General features: G+C 44.6%; 2 protein-coding genes across 7 annotated transcripts in view; one reads left to right on the forward strand and one right to left on the reverse strand.

Annotated features, from left to right (window-relative positions):
• GGACT (gamma-glutamylamine cyclotransferase) overlaps positions 1 to 4,721 on the forward strand; it is a 31,644-nt gene extending 26,923 nt beyond the window's left edge. Inside the window, exons 2-3 of one of the 2 annotated variants that reach the window (XR_012652905.1) lie at positions 1,099 to 1,689; positions 3,124 to 4,721. Coding sequence is in view for 1 of the 2 variants with exons in the window: in XM_075045916.1 (XP_074902017.1) it covers positions 1,116 to 1,589 (474 nt within the window). In the remaining variant the exon portion in view is untranslated. Of the gene's footprint in view, positions 1 to 1,098; positions 2,726 to 3,123 lie in introns of those variants that run through there. The other variant, XM_075045916.1, reaches the window with a different exon arrangement.
• PCCA (propionyl-CoA carboxylase subunit alpha) overlaps positions 4,669 to 12,045 on the reverse strand; it is a 299,411-nt gene continuing 292,034 nt past the window's right edge. For all 5 annotated transcript variants that reach the window (XM_075045914.1, XM_075045913.1, XM_075045912.1 and 2 more), the window contains 2 exons: positions 8,424 to 8,501; positions 4,669 to 5,021 (listed from right to left, as the gene is read on the reverse strand). In XM_075045914.1, coding sequence (XP_074902015.1) covers positions 4,953 to 5,021; positions 8,424 to 8,501 — 147 coding nt within the window. In that variant the 3' untranslated portion in view covers positions 4,669 to 4,952. The remainder of the gene's footprint in view (positions 5,022 to 8,423; positions 8,502 to 12,045) is intronic.

The following is a 12,045-nucleotide window of genomic DNA, read 5'->3' on the forward strand; positions in this document are numbered from 1 at the left end:
AAGCCTTTTCATCCCTCTTCATGACAGACAGGTCCTCTGTTCAGCTCGGTGATGTCCCAGTTTGTACATAGTTAGCTTGCTGCAGTCACGAGCATTGTGCTGCTTGCTTTTCTTTTCCCTTTTTTTTTTTTTTTAAAGACTGTTTTTTTGAAAAAAATACCATCAAATGCACACAGCTGCAGCACAACAGGACTAGATGTTTGAATGCGATAATTTACTTTTGTATATTTAATGCCACTGTGCTTTATTTTACCATGAAACAAGAAGACACTCAAACTTCCAAACTGCCACCAGGCTCTTCTATCACCAAATAAAATGTTGTTTCTCAAATCATGAGTGTGGCCACAGTGAAAGGAGAGCCTGAAAGCAGAGGGAGGGAAGGAGGAGCTTCCCCTGGGCATGCAATGCTGGGTGTCCCAGGTAGTGTGTGACCAAGTCCATCACCTCAGGCCTTAAAAAAAAAAAAACACCACCCTGCTCCAACAGGGGAAAACAAACTAACTATGGCTTCACTTCTGCAAGTTTTAGTAACTGGGCTTGACCTGGACTATTTAAACTGTAAATGCAGTGGAGCAGCATAGGAAGGTGTCTGCGTAGCTGAGCTGAACCATGATTTTTTCAATTATTCTCCCCCCCCCCCCCAGGATGCGCTAAGTGTAGTGTGTTTCCATCACAGGGATGGCTCTCTGGGTTGCTCTTGGGTTGTTACTGAGCATGACATCACATTACTTACTGCAGCATGGCTCCCATAACGGCGAGAAGGAAAACAAATTGAGGTTTGGAGCTTTTCCCAAGGCTCAGGGATGCATTGGCTGATGTTGGGGATTCCTTAGAGAAACCATGGGCTGTAATTCCCTTACAGCAAGAACTGCAAGGGTGACTTTCTCCTGGTGTCTGTTATTCACTGTTACAGTTTTTGACTGAAAAGTTTAGAGATACTTGAATTTAGTATGATATTTAAATGAGGTGTAGGACTATGAGACCACTTTTGCACACGCCCGAACAGTCTTGCACGTACAACACGTCTTGGCGTTGCTGCGGTTCTCCAGAGCGTTGGCCAAAGCAGCCACGTGGGTAACGTACACCTTTGTCTTTCAGCTGTTTTTGCAGGTACGATGGCTCGTGTCTTCGTCTACGGCACGCTGAAGAAGGGCCAGCCCAACTACAAGCACATGATCAATACGGCCAAGGGGCTAGCGAAATTCCAGGGAAGGGGCCGCACGGTGGAGAAGTACCCGCTGGTGATTGCAGGAAAATACAACGTCCCTTACATGCTGAACATCCCGGGGACAGGACACCACGTTGCTGGAGAGATTTACTCGGTTGACGACCAGATGCTGCAGTTCCTGGATGAGTTTGAAGGCTGCCCAGACATGTACCAGCGTACCCTGATGAGAATCGAGGTGGTGGAGTGGGAAGGGAAGGGCGGCGCGGGCGAGGCGCGGGCAGCTGCCGAGGGCATCGTGGAGTGCTTCGTGTACAGCACGACGACATACCCGCCCGAGTGGGTTGGCCTCCCCTACCATGACAGTTACGACTCCTCGGGGAAACACGGCCTCTCCTACGTCCTACGCGAAAGCCGGGATTAGAAATGGGAGATGACGCAGCCCGGCCGAAGACGTAGTACTAAGCACGTGTCGATTGGTAACCCTTCCAGGAAAGCTGTAATACCTTTTAATTAAAAAACAGGTAACCCTCCCAACCCAGGAGCCTTGGCGCTAGTATTGAAGTCTTGTAGGCCCAGAGATGGGGACTTGTCCCTGGCTAGTCAGTGTCCTCCTCACCCCCGCTAACCTGCTGACAGTAACTGGGTTTGCATGAGGTGTAAAAGAACTCTATCTGTGTACATCGGTTTGGGGGTCTAATTATTTTCTCAATTCCTCCCCACCCCCCCCACCCCTTGCCTCAGTGCATGACTGAGGTCAGTGAAAGGCAGAGAAACAGACTAATTTTTTTCTTTTTTTTTTTTTACCTGAATTGACAAGTTTGCTTGTGTAGTGCTCCAGGGTGGGTGGAATAATGATGATACTATTGCACTAATAGCTGAAACTGATTTAAAAAACTCATGTCTGCAACACAGTAAAGCACGACTTGCATTTAATATTGACTTGTAATCGTGTTCAGTAGGTTACTGAATGTAAACAGGGAGAAGTGACCATATAGATACTATGTGCTTAAGACAAACATGAAATGGCTGGAGAAAGAGAGAAATTTTAAAGACTATTCTTACTCTGTATTGCAATGTTTTTCTGAACTGGAAAGGAGTATTTTTAAAACATGTTTAGTTTTATAAAGTAAAGTACTGTGAAGAAAGAAGAGAATTACATTTAAAATCATATTTTTAATTTAGCATTCTAAGCACTTCAGGTACCACTTCAGTTCACTGAGTGACTGCAGGATTTGGGGGGGGGGGGGTGCTTGTTGGGGACCAGGAAAAGCAAACCTGATTTCAGCTGCCCACGACGCTACAGCGGATGCAGCTGTTGTGAGCACTTACTATCAAGGTGACTTTTTGCCAAGCACTTTAATGCAGAACTTGCAACCATATGCAAAGTGAATTTCCTATCAGGGGAAACATTTTATATACATTATAAAAAATATCCAAAGGACCTGTATTTTGATTATTGCAACATTTAAACTGGAGAAAAAAAAAAAAAGATGGAAAGAAGACTATTGTCCCCCTGACCCAACCAACTGTGCCGGTTTTTGTACAATCTGGGAAAATCGTGGCTTTCTGTTGTTATGCTCCTGTGCCTTCTACTTTCCTTCAACAGCAGTGTTTGGTAGATATAGATTGTACAGTATACAAAGCTGCCAAAGGGATGTGAGCAGGGAGTGTATGCCATGCAGTGAACCAAAGTACGATTAAATGTACTAAGGATACCGTTAAGAACAATATTGTACTTTTGCGTCACTGCCAGTAGCCCTGTGAGGGCTGGAGATCTGGGGTAGGGAAATCAGCCCAGGGATCCAGGGTAAGGAATCGGCCTAAACTTTATCAGTAGTAGGCACTGCTGCATCTCATTTAGAACAGACAGAAAGCTTGTGTTGCTGCAGTAAGCAAATTAAGTAATTTTAAAGTAGAATACTTGTGTCTCTTTACAATACTTGTTTTTTGTTTAGGGCAACCTGCAGAAGCTGAACTGTGCTCCTTTTGGAAGGGGCAAGATGGCATTAAGGAGATCTGTAGGAAGATCCGCAGGGTGTCTGCCTCAGTTTCTCCAACTGCAAAAGCATTAATTTTCCTGGAGGGCAGGTACTACCCAAACACTCTCCTTACTCATCTTGATGGGTTTCGTAAACTAATTAACAACGCAGATCCTGGTACTACATTATTCTGTCTTGGCTATGTGATTTAGTTGGCAGCTTCTCAGTAACATGATAAATGCCTCTTCAGTCAGAAGTTTCAAGCAGAATCGTGAACCATTCTGGTTGAACATGAGTCACCGGCCCTGTCACAGCCTGATTTTGTCCTTCGCCTTCTGGGAAAGGGCCCAGGCGCCTCTGGCCAGAGGGGTTTTTCTGGGAAGTAGCATGACTCTGCACATCCTAGACAAGAAAATGAGAGCAGGCCCCCTCCTCTCTGGGGCAGTGGTCAAGGCACAGCAGGAAGGGTGACTTAGAGGTATGTAAAAAAAAAAAACAACAGCTGTAGGAGGTGAGACCAAAGGCAGGAGTAGCCCAGTGTCCTGGCCCAGCAGTGGGCAGCAGCAGAGGCCTAGGCAAGAGCACAGGGACAGAGATGATGCTTACAGTGTGCAGGGACTGGGGAGGTATCACTGTGTCCAGTGAGCTGCAGCTGCTGACTTAGCGAGATTAATTAAAGGAAGGAGGAGCTTCTGTTAACCACACACTAACATTTTGAACCCAGTAAACTTCTGGTATCTATACCATCCTGGGGCACAGAGTGCCTGAGCGAGGAGGAAAAAAAATACATCTTACCTGTTCTGACCAAGTCACCAGCCTTCTCACTTCTGTTCAAGTCTCTTAAATCTTCCTCCTCTGCAGGCCCTCTCTGGTTTCCCACACTGGATACGCAGCTCTTCCAGCAGGATCTAGCCTTGTATTGGGAACAGTCCTAGTTCTTCCCCCAGTCTTTAGCAAGAGCCTCTGCACAACAAAAGCTCAGACACTTGGTCTCCCCTTCCTCTAAGAGTTCAGGAGGAGGCTTGGCCTGACGGACAGCAAGTGCCTCCAGCAGTACCTTGGGGTGGCTAAGGGATTCGAGGGCAGTGCCAGCTCCTTCTGTCAAGACTTGCATCCAGTAATCAACAGAAGATAAAGGGGGAGAAATTTGGGTATGGAGTCTGAATAAAAAGAAGAAAAAAGTCCCTTACAACTGTAAATGAAAATACATGGGGAAAGGCTGCACTAGCACAATAAAACATCTAACCTGTAGTTTAAATCTAGGCTATACAAAGGCTTCAAAATATTACAGCAAAGGCTTCAAAATATTACAGTAAATCTGATCAGAATTTAAGCCATCAGCAGTACTTGTTGAGCACTTAGAGTGTAGCGAAACTGCTCAGTTAGCCACCGAGTGGTTCATTTCTCGCTCTTACCAACCATTCTGTACAATTTGGCTGGGCCCTCAAACCAGTGATATTGCCATGGAGAAGATGAATCAGATTCAGGCTTTTGTTGTGTTTTCTTTTTTAACAAAGAGGCTTTTCCTGTTTTAAAGCAGAAATGGTATTTTATTGATTTTATTTGATCCTGAAAAATCAAAGAATTACAAAGATTATGTACAAGTATTTCTGGAAGTAAAAATCTGGGATCTGTTGCCAAGTTTTAACATCTGTGTTTGCTGTCTTAACCACTGATACAATAAATATGACTGTATAAAATCTTGTGCATAGGACTGTCCATCTTCTGTGTTGAATTGCCTTAATCTTAATTTACGGGTGAAAATAATAAAGGCTTAGCTAACTCAGCAGTGTGGAGGCAACCTTTCATTCCAGTTCCACCAGCAGATCTCCTTCTCCAACAGTATCACCAGCTTTGCAGTGGACAGCTTTCACCTACAGTACAGAAACAGAAATAATTTCCAATCTTCCTCAATAGCATGGTTAAATAAATGGTTTGCTTGGCATTGCTTACATGGAGCATCACATCTGCGTGCACAGGGTAAATGGCCACTATACAACATCGTGACGGCCACGGGATCACAGGCTCCTGCATGTTGGAGGGGCCCTGAGCAGTCGCCAGCCTGACCTCCAGCGCTCAGAGTCCAGCTGAGTTCTGGGTATCGCTGAGGACAGAGACGCCACCACCTCTGGGCAGCCTGCTCCAGTCCTTGACCAAATCGTGTCCCAACTCCACCAGGGTACTTAGGTACCTGCCACTGGCTGGTTTTCTTATTACCTAGGTGCTTGAAGATCTGAACGTCAGATCGAGGTGGCACTTCTAAAAATTAAAAAGCACGTTTCTTCCACCTAAACAGTGGATTGCTATTCATTTACTACTAACATTTTAAATCTTTTAGATGACAGGCTGACTCTTCAACACTCAGGCTTGGACATTTCAATGAAATATTGCAGTATCTCTTGCATTACAGATTTTAACTGAATTTTGGGACTGCAGCCATGAAGTGGGTTTCCCTCAGTCCCCAGGCAGCTGAGATAGATAGATTGATTCAAATCTGAATTTGGATCCTTTAACATAACTGAACTTGGCAAAGGGCTACCACTGTCAAATAAATGCAACTACATCTGCAGATGAATTACATACTCACGTGCAGATTCCTGAATTTTAAAACACAAACATCGTATACGAGTCCCTTATTTCCTCTATAAAAGGCTGTAACGTGTCTGAATTCCCTTTCGGCACATGGAGCTCCAGAAAGTAGTTTGATTTAACTCAGAGCTCACACTGACATGCCCCAATCCTTGATCAGAACCTTGTTCAGCACTTGGCTCAGTTTAGTCATCCAAATGTTACCTTGGGCTCCTAAACAAAATACGAGGCTACTATGGCTATGCTATTGCCCGCATCCGAGTTTGATAGCCTAAGGCCACAGGAGCCGTAAGCGCATCTCTGGCTCTGTAGCACAGGCACATTCACAGCGCTGCTCAAGAAATGAAGCTGAACACTGCAGACGGGCAGACGCCGCGAGATGTACAAAAAAAGGGCTTTACTTCTAAATCAATAGCTAGGCAGCCTACCCGATTCTCGAGTCTCAATCTTTTCAGAGATGAAAGCAATGTGAAAAATATTCTCCTCCTTTCTTTTCTTTTTCTACAAAGCCAAGGTTCAGCAAACATTGTAGCTGACTAGTGTTTCAAAACTCCCCAGTGATTTTTGACAGGCGGTGGGGCCAGCTCCCCCTTCTGACCCACGCGCAGCTGTCCCCGAGGAGACAGGAGGCACACACCAGTTCCTCTCCATCTTTCCCTCATTTTTAAACCACCTGCAGCTGGAGTAAACTCCAAGTAGATAACAAGCCACTTTTCTCACAACTGCAAACAGGAAGATGGGGTTTGATGCAGAAAAGGAATTCAGCCAGGAATGAAAATGGGAACATCTTCCGGCTGAAGGCAAACGAACCGAGTTTCAAAACACGGCTTCAAAGCATCAAAACGTGGACTAACAGCCAGTGCCAAACATCCCATTCCTGTGGAGGGGCCAAGCTGTTTTCGCACTCAGAGCCATGACTTCGCACTGCAGAACGGGATGACTTCTATTTAGCAGCTTCATTTCTACACAGCCCAAAACTTTTTTGCTTTCTCAAATTCTTAAAATTCTAAAGAATCAAATAATTTGCTTATTATTAAAATGGAGACGACAAGGGGACATTACAAGATGCACATCGGGCCCACTGAATGGCCTGTGCATCATTCAAATCCCACTTTGAAGGATTAATAAGCCAAACGTGGGGTTTATGTGGCATCTGCAGAGAGTAAGCGGGAGCTACTTATTACTGGGAGAAGTACAAGCAGAATTCTAAGGAACAGACCCACGGGTTACAACACACCTTGGTGGAAAAGGGAAGGTTAAAGTAAAAAATAAAAGGGGGCGGGTGGCAGGGGGAATAGCATTTTAATTACAAATACTCACTAGTTAAAAACAGGATGCAAAGAGCAGCAATAAGGGGTTAAACAAAGCAAAGATGAAAAACTGGGAAATATTAATCAAGTGAGAAATTATATAGGAATTAATGCATGAAATAAAATAATAAAGTGGCAACGTTAGAGCAACAGGAGCAAGTATGTTCTCCCTCTCTCTGCAATTTTTTTTCCTCGAGACCCAGTTTTGCACTAGCGGCACTGGAAGAGGCAAGCCCTGGGTCCCAGCCTCAGGGGCGATTTTAGTGCTGTGCCAACTAAGCCTTTCTTGTAAACACACAAACAGTCCTTGGCATGGAGACCCATCTTGAGATCTCAGCACATCTTGCCAGTGGCTAACCTCGTCCCTGCCCTGGAGAGTCAGGCTCCTTGCTGCCTCCCTCTGGGCTAAGGGATCTTGCAGTGGGGTTTGTTTTGTTGTTTTTAAGAGCAAAATGGCAGCGCTTCAGGGAGAGCGGAGGGGCTCGTCCCCAGGCAGAGAAGATACCGGGATGTAGGGTCTAGCTCCCTTCCCTCTGGGCTGGGAAACACGAGACAGAAGAGAATACACAATCCACATCCAGACTCTGCTCTCCCTTCGGAAAGGACGGATCAGGGGCCCAGGGCTAGGTGATGGTTTCAGGCTGTGAATTATAATCTGGCACAGGGATGCTCTGAGGCCCTGCCTTGGGGGCTGACAGTCCCCAAACCAGATGGGGTTTAAGGCTTGTCCTTGTCACATAAGCTTAACTAGTTCCCCGCCCAGAGCGCTGGTTTTGGTACATCCCGCACTGCAGGAGAGTCCCAGCTCAGGGGCTGCAACACTGATCCCTCAGAAGAAAGATATCACAATGCACAGCCTTGCAAAGCTTAATGCATTTGCAGATCTAGGCTTTGTATTTAGCAGTCACAATAATAAAAAAAATTGCTTTTCTCATCTTCCTGCAAAAGCACTTTCTAAGCCTTGTTCTGAGTGGTTTTTTTAATGTCAAATTGTTTGCCATTAATGAATTAACTGGCAGAGAAATCTCTCTTCTTCAGTTGGTCTCTGGAAAGATGGAATTTGGAGAAACACTCTACAACACCTTTCAATTCAACTTGGCATTGTAACATCATAGAAAACAAATCATTTAGGAGAAGAAGAGTTATATGAATTTCTGAAGCCAGTAAAACTATTTCCTGCTGTGCTATCTAAGGCTTGGAACTACTTAACAGCATTCACAGCAGATGCAAATGTTAAAAATTAAAGACACCTCACTTCGAAAGACTTACAACAATCAGACTTAATTCCTTAACAACCAGAATCCTCCTTTTTTCCTTCTTAAATTCTATCCTATTTGACAAGTTGCATATGGTTTTAAGTGACCCAAGGTAGCTTACCTTGCCTGTTTTAGCAGCAATCATACTGTTCTGCATTTTCATTGCTTCAATTACACAAATCTCTTGACCTTCCGAAACCTGGTAAAATTAAAGCAGTACAAAATGAGGATAGAGGATTTTAAACGCTCTAAGTGCGTATGATTTTTCTGCTGTAAAGACTTTCATGGCACAAGTCAAGTCAGCCAGCTACACAGTCATGACACAAACCACAGTCACAAATTGCAGTTGCTTTTGACAAAACTGGAAGCAAAACAGGGAAAAAGGAATCACCTACTTAAAATATCACCCCAGACAAACCTGAAAGGCTCCTCTCCCATCCCATCCATTCGGGTCCAACTTCTACAGTTCACATTTCACACCCACCACAGTTCAACATCAATTAAATCCAGAGCAAAATATAATTTCTGTGGTTTTGGCCAGGGAGCCTAAGCCTGATTCAGAAGCCAGAAGTTTCTTGGCACGTGTCCGGAGGAGCCTGGGCTGGAAGCTCCGGCAATACCCCACGGGCTAATGCTGAGCAGAAAGTCACACCTCTGCACATGGCAGCATCTGGATGGTGGCTCGTGACTTCGGACTGAGGGAAGGGAGCACGCCTGTGAGGAACCACCACCTCTCATCCACAGCAGGGGCATCGCGGAGGCAAAACCATCGTTTTCACCACAGCTGATGGCTCTTAAAAGGAAACATTCAAGTTCCCTCTTTCTGCTTGTTCTGCTTTCAGCCTGTTCTGCTAACAGGCATGCACGAGCTCAAGGTCACCAGTAACCCACTGGGCTGCTCTGCTGGGGTCCCTGTCCCTCCCAGTCAGATCCTCCCTCCGACACCTTGGACCATGCTGTGCACAAGAAACAACCACTCGAGGCTTTACAGTGGGGTGGGGGGGCTGCTTATACATGAGGGGAAAACCCCAGGACTTAGAATTTATCCCTCGTGTAAGCCAGTGATCAGCCAGTCATCCCACAAAGACGATGTACGCCGGAGAGGGAAGGGAGCTAGACCCTACATCCTGGTATCTAGGACCTGAACACCCCTCGGGGATGCCTAGCTCCGAGTGCCCACTGCGAGTCTTTTCATTAGGCTCTTCTACAGATGCAGTCTGCCATTCACTCATTATCTCAGCAAATTTGGGATACTTTCACTCTGAGGTCAAAGTTTCATTGAAGAGGGTGATTTGAGACCTGCAGAGATCTGGTTTATGTGTTGTTACACGTGCCAGTGCTGTCAAAATGTGTTTGTTTATACACATACATGTATACACATAGATATATTTCTCTAAATATATGTAAAATGAATAATACGTATTTAAGGACAAGCGTGTCCCACTTTGGAGGAATATACTGTCTAACAGACAGGTGTGAAGTCAGAGATCAAATGCACACTGCATGAAATACATTCTGAAAATTTAAATAAAAGCATTGCACTAGCAATGACTGAAAAGCACTGATGTCTGCCTATGGATTCTGAGCTAGACAGAAGAAAAGACATTAGGTTAAAAGGTGCTTACACACCCTTTCTCCAACAGACTGCCAACAGCAACATGACAGGCTTTTGGGGATAAATAAGGAAAGCGTTTGCAATAGGAACACGGTGTACTAACCGGATACAGAGAATAACCACCACCCAACACTTCACCTGCAGAAATTCCATCCTGAGCTTCAGGCAAGCATTTAAGTCATTAGCAGTGTCAAATTCAGTGAATAGTATCAAAGACTTGTTCTTTGTCCCCAGTTACTTCCCCTCTATTCCCTTTCCCCCTCTTTTGTCTCCGTCCTTCCACACCTGCTACTCTGCCTGTAGCCTTGTCCCAGCAGCTCGTTCTTTCCTTCCTTTTTCTTTTCCTCTTCTTCTCCCTATCTTACTGCTCAGCTTTTCTTCCATCTGCTCTGAACTTTCCAGACATTGCTGAAGTTAAGAGGAAGCTATGAATATCTACTTCTGGTTGGGGGGGGGGGGGAGAATGTTTGTTGGAGGGGGTTTTTTATAGCATATTTCAGAAACAAATTTGCCCACCCTCTGGTTAAACTCAGCTCTCAGCGCGCCAAGAACACAGGCCTCTAAAGGTTGCTGAAGATTGAGATGCTAAGGAGCGCAGGTCTGAATTGAGTGGCCTAACTTCAAGGGCACAAGAAACTCTTCTCTTGAGCCCCAGTGCAAGTCAGCTCTAACATGGCTTCATCAGGTGGACGCCGTACAAATGAACCAGTTAGCAATTATCTAAACGGAGTTCTGGAAATACATCTACTGGAAAAGTACAGAAGCGGTGTCTGGGAAGGAAATAACCCCCCCAACCCAGAAAATATATAGACAAATTACCCAGTTAACATCTAGTCTTACTAGCTGGGAAAGAAGGAGGCACTTGCAGCAGGTACCACCTGTGAAAATGCTGTGTCAGTACTTGTGATGATGTGCAATTTGTTGAAAATTACCTTGGTGAAAGTGTCACTTAAGCACAGAAGTTTAATTACTGCTCTTATGTTAAACCTTTACAGCTCCACTCATTGTGTTGCAAAGCGACAAATCCTAAAATTAGGCACTTGTATCTCTCTTTTCTCTTTTTCAGTCTTTTGGGCATTGTCCAATTTCTTTCATTCCATAATTGCACATATCCTTTTGCCTGTTATTTAGCCCGCAAATGAAAACCGCAGCGATGTGTACAAGTTCTTGCTTTCTAACTTATTTAAGGATTTATCGGGACCGTTTTTAATGTTGCATTTTCATCGTATAATTTATTTCTTTCAGTGGATGGTAAACCAATGTAAACCACCATCTTTACATTTTGATTTAGAGAGGCCTCAGCGATGACCCAAATCTGTCAAAACAGGCAAATAAAATCAAACAAAAAATCTGATTGATTGGAACCAAGTAAAATAAAAGGGCTCCTTTCCTTAAAAGAAATTAAACTTTCTCACAGAGTTACACTACAGACAAATCTACCTTTACATTGCTTGGAATATCAAAATAAATAAGTGATTGACTGTTAGACCCACAGTCTGTATTTTAGTAGTTTATTTCTGCACGGTGCAGAGTTCAAAGTAGCTATTCAGTTTTGTTCACCACAGAGTGAAAAGGAAAAAGATGAAAGAAAGAAAAAAAAAAATCATTGAAGAGGAGGGTACTTAACATCTCGACATTGCCAACAATTCTGATGTGAATTTGGGAACAGTCAACAGCACTGGTTGAGTAACTCGGGGGCTGCACGACGGTTGTTATCTCCTGTGGCCGAGAGGTTACACACAGGACAGGGAACTGTCTCCACTCATTTCCCGAGCAAGTGACTCACGACACGGGGTGGAAGCTGAATTTGAGAAGCAGCAACCCCGAGCCGTTTTCATCGCACCTACAGGAGGACCACAAAGACTAATTGCACTTACAGACAGGTCTCCTTAAAACTCAGAAACACAAAAAGACGGTGCACACCCGAGGGCATTGCTACCACGGGATCTTTGTGAACGTGGTAGACTTTCCTCGGACTTTTGTGCGTCATCTGATAAAAGACTTAACGATTGTGACAGGACGTCTTCAATGTTAGGCTTACAAAATGGTCACAAGCCCCACAAGTCTTTCTGATAAACCCAATCGGCACTGATGTATTTCCCCGCTCTCTGTCTAATTGGTGTAAAGT

This window comes from Buteo buteo, chromosome 14, assembly GCF_964188355.1.
Source record: "Buteo buteo chromosome 14, bButBut1.hap1.1, whole genome shotgun sequence".
NCBI lineage: Eukaryota > Metazoa > Chordata > Aves > Accipitriformes > Accipitridae > Buteo > Buteo buteo.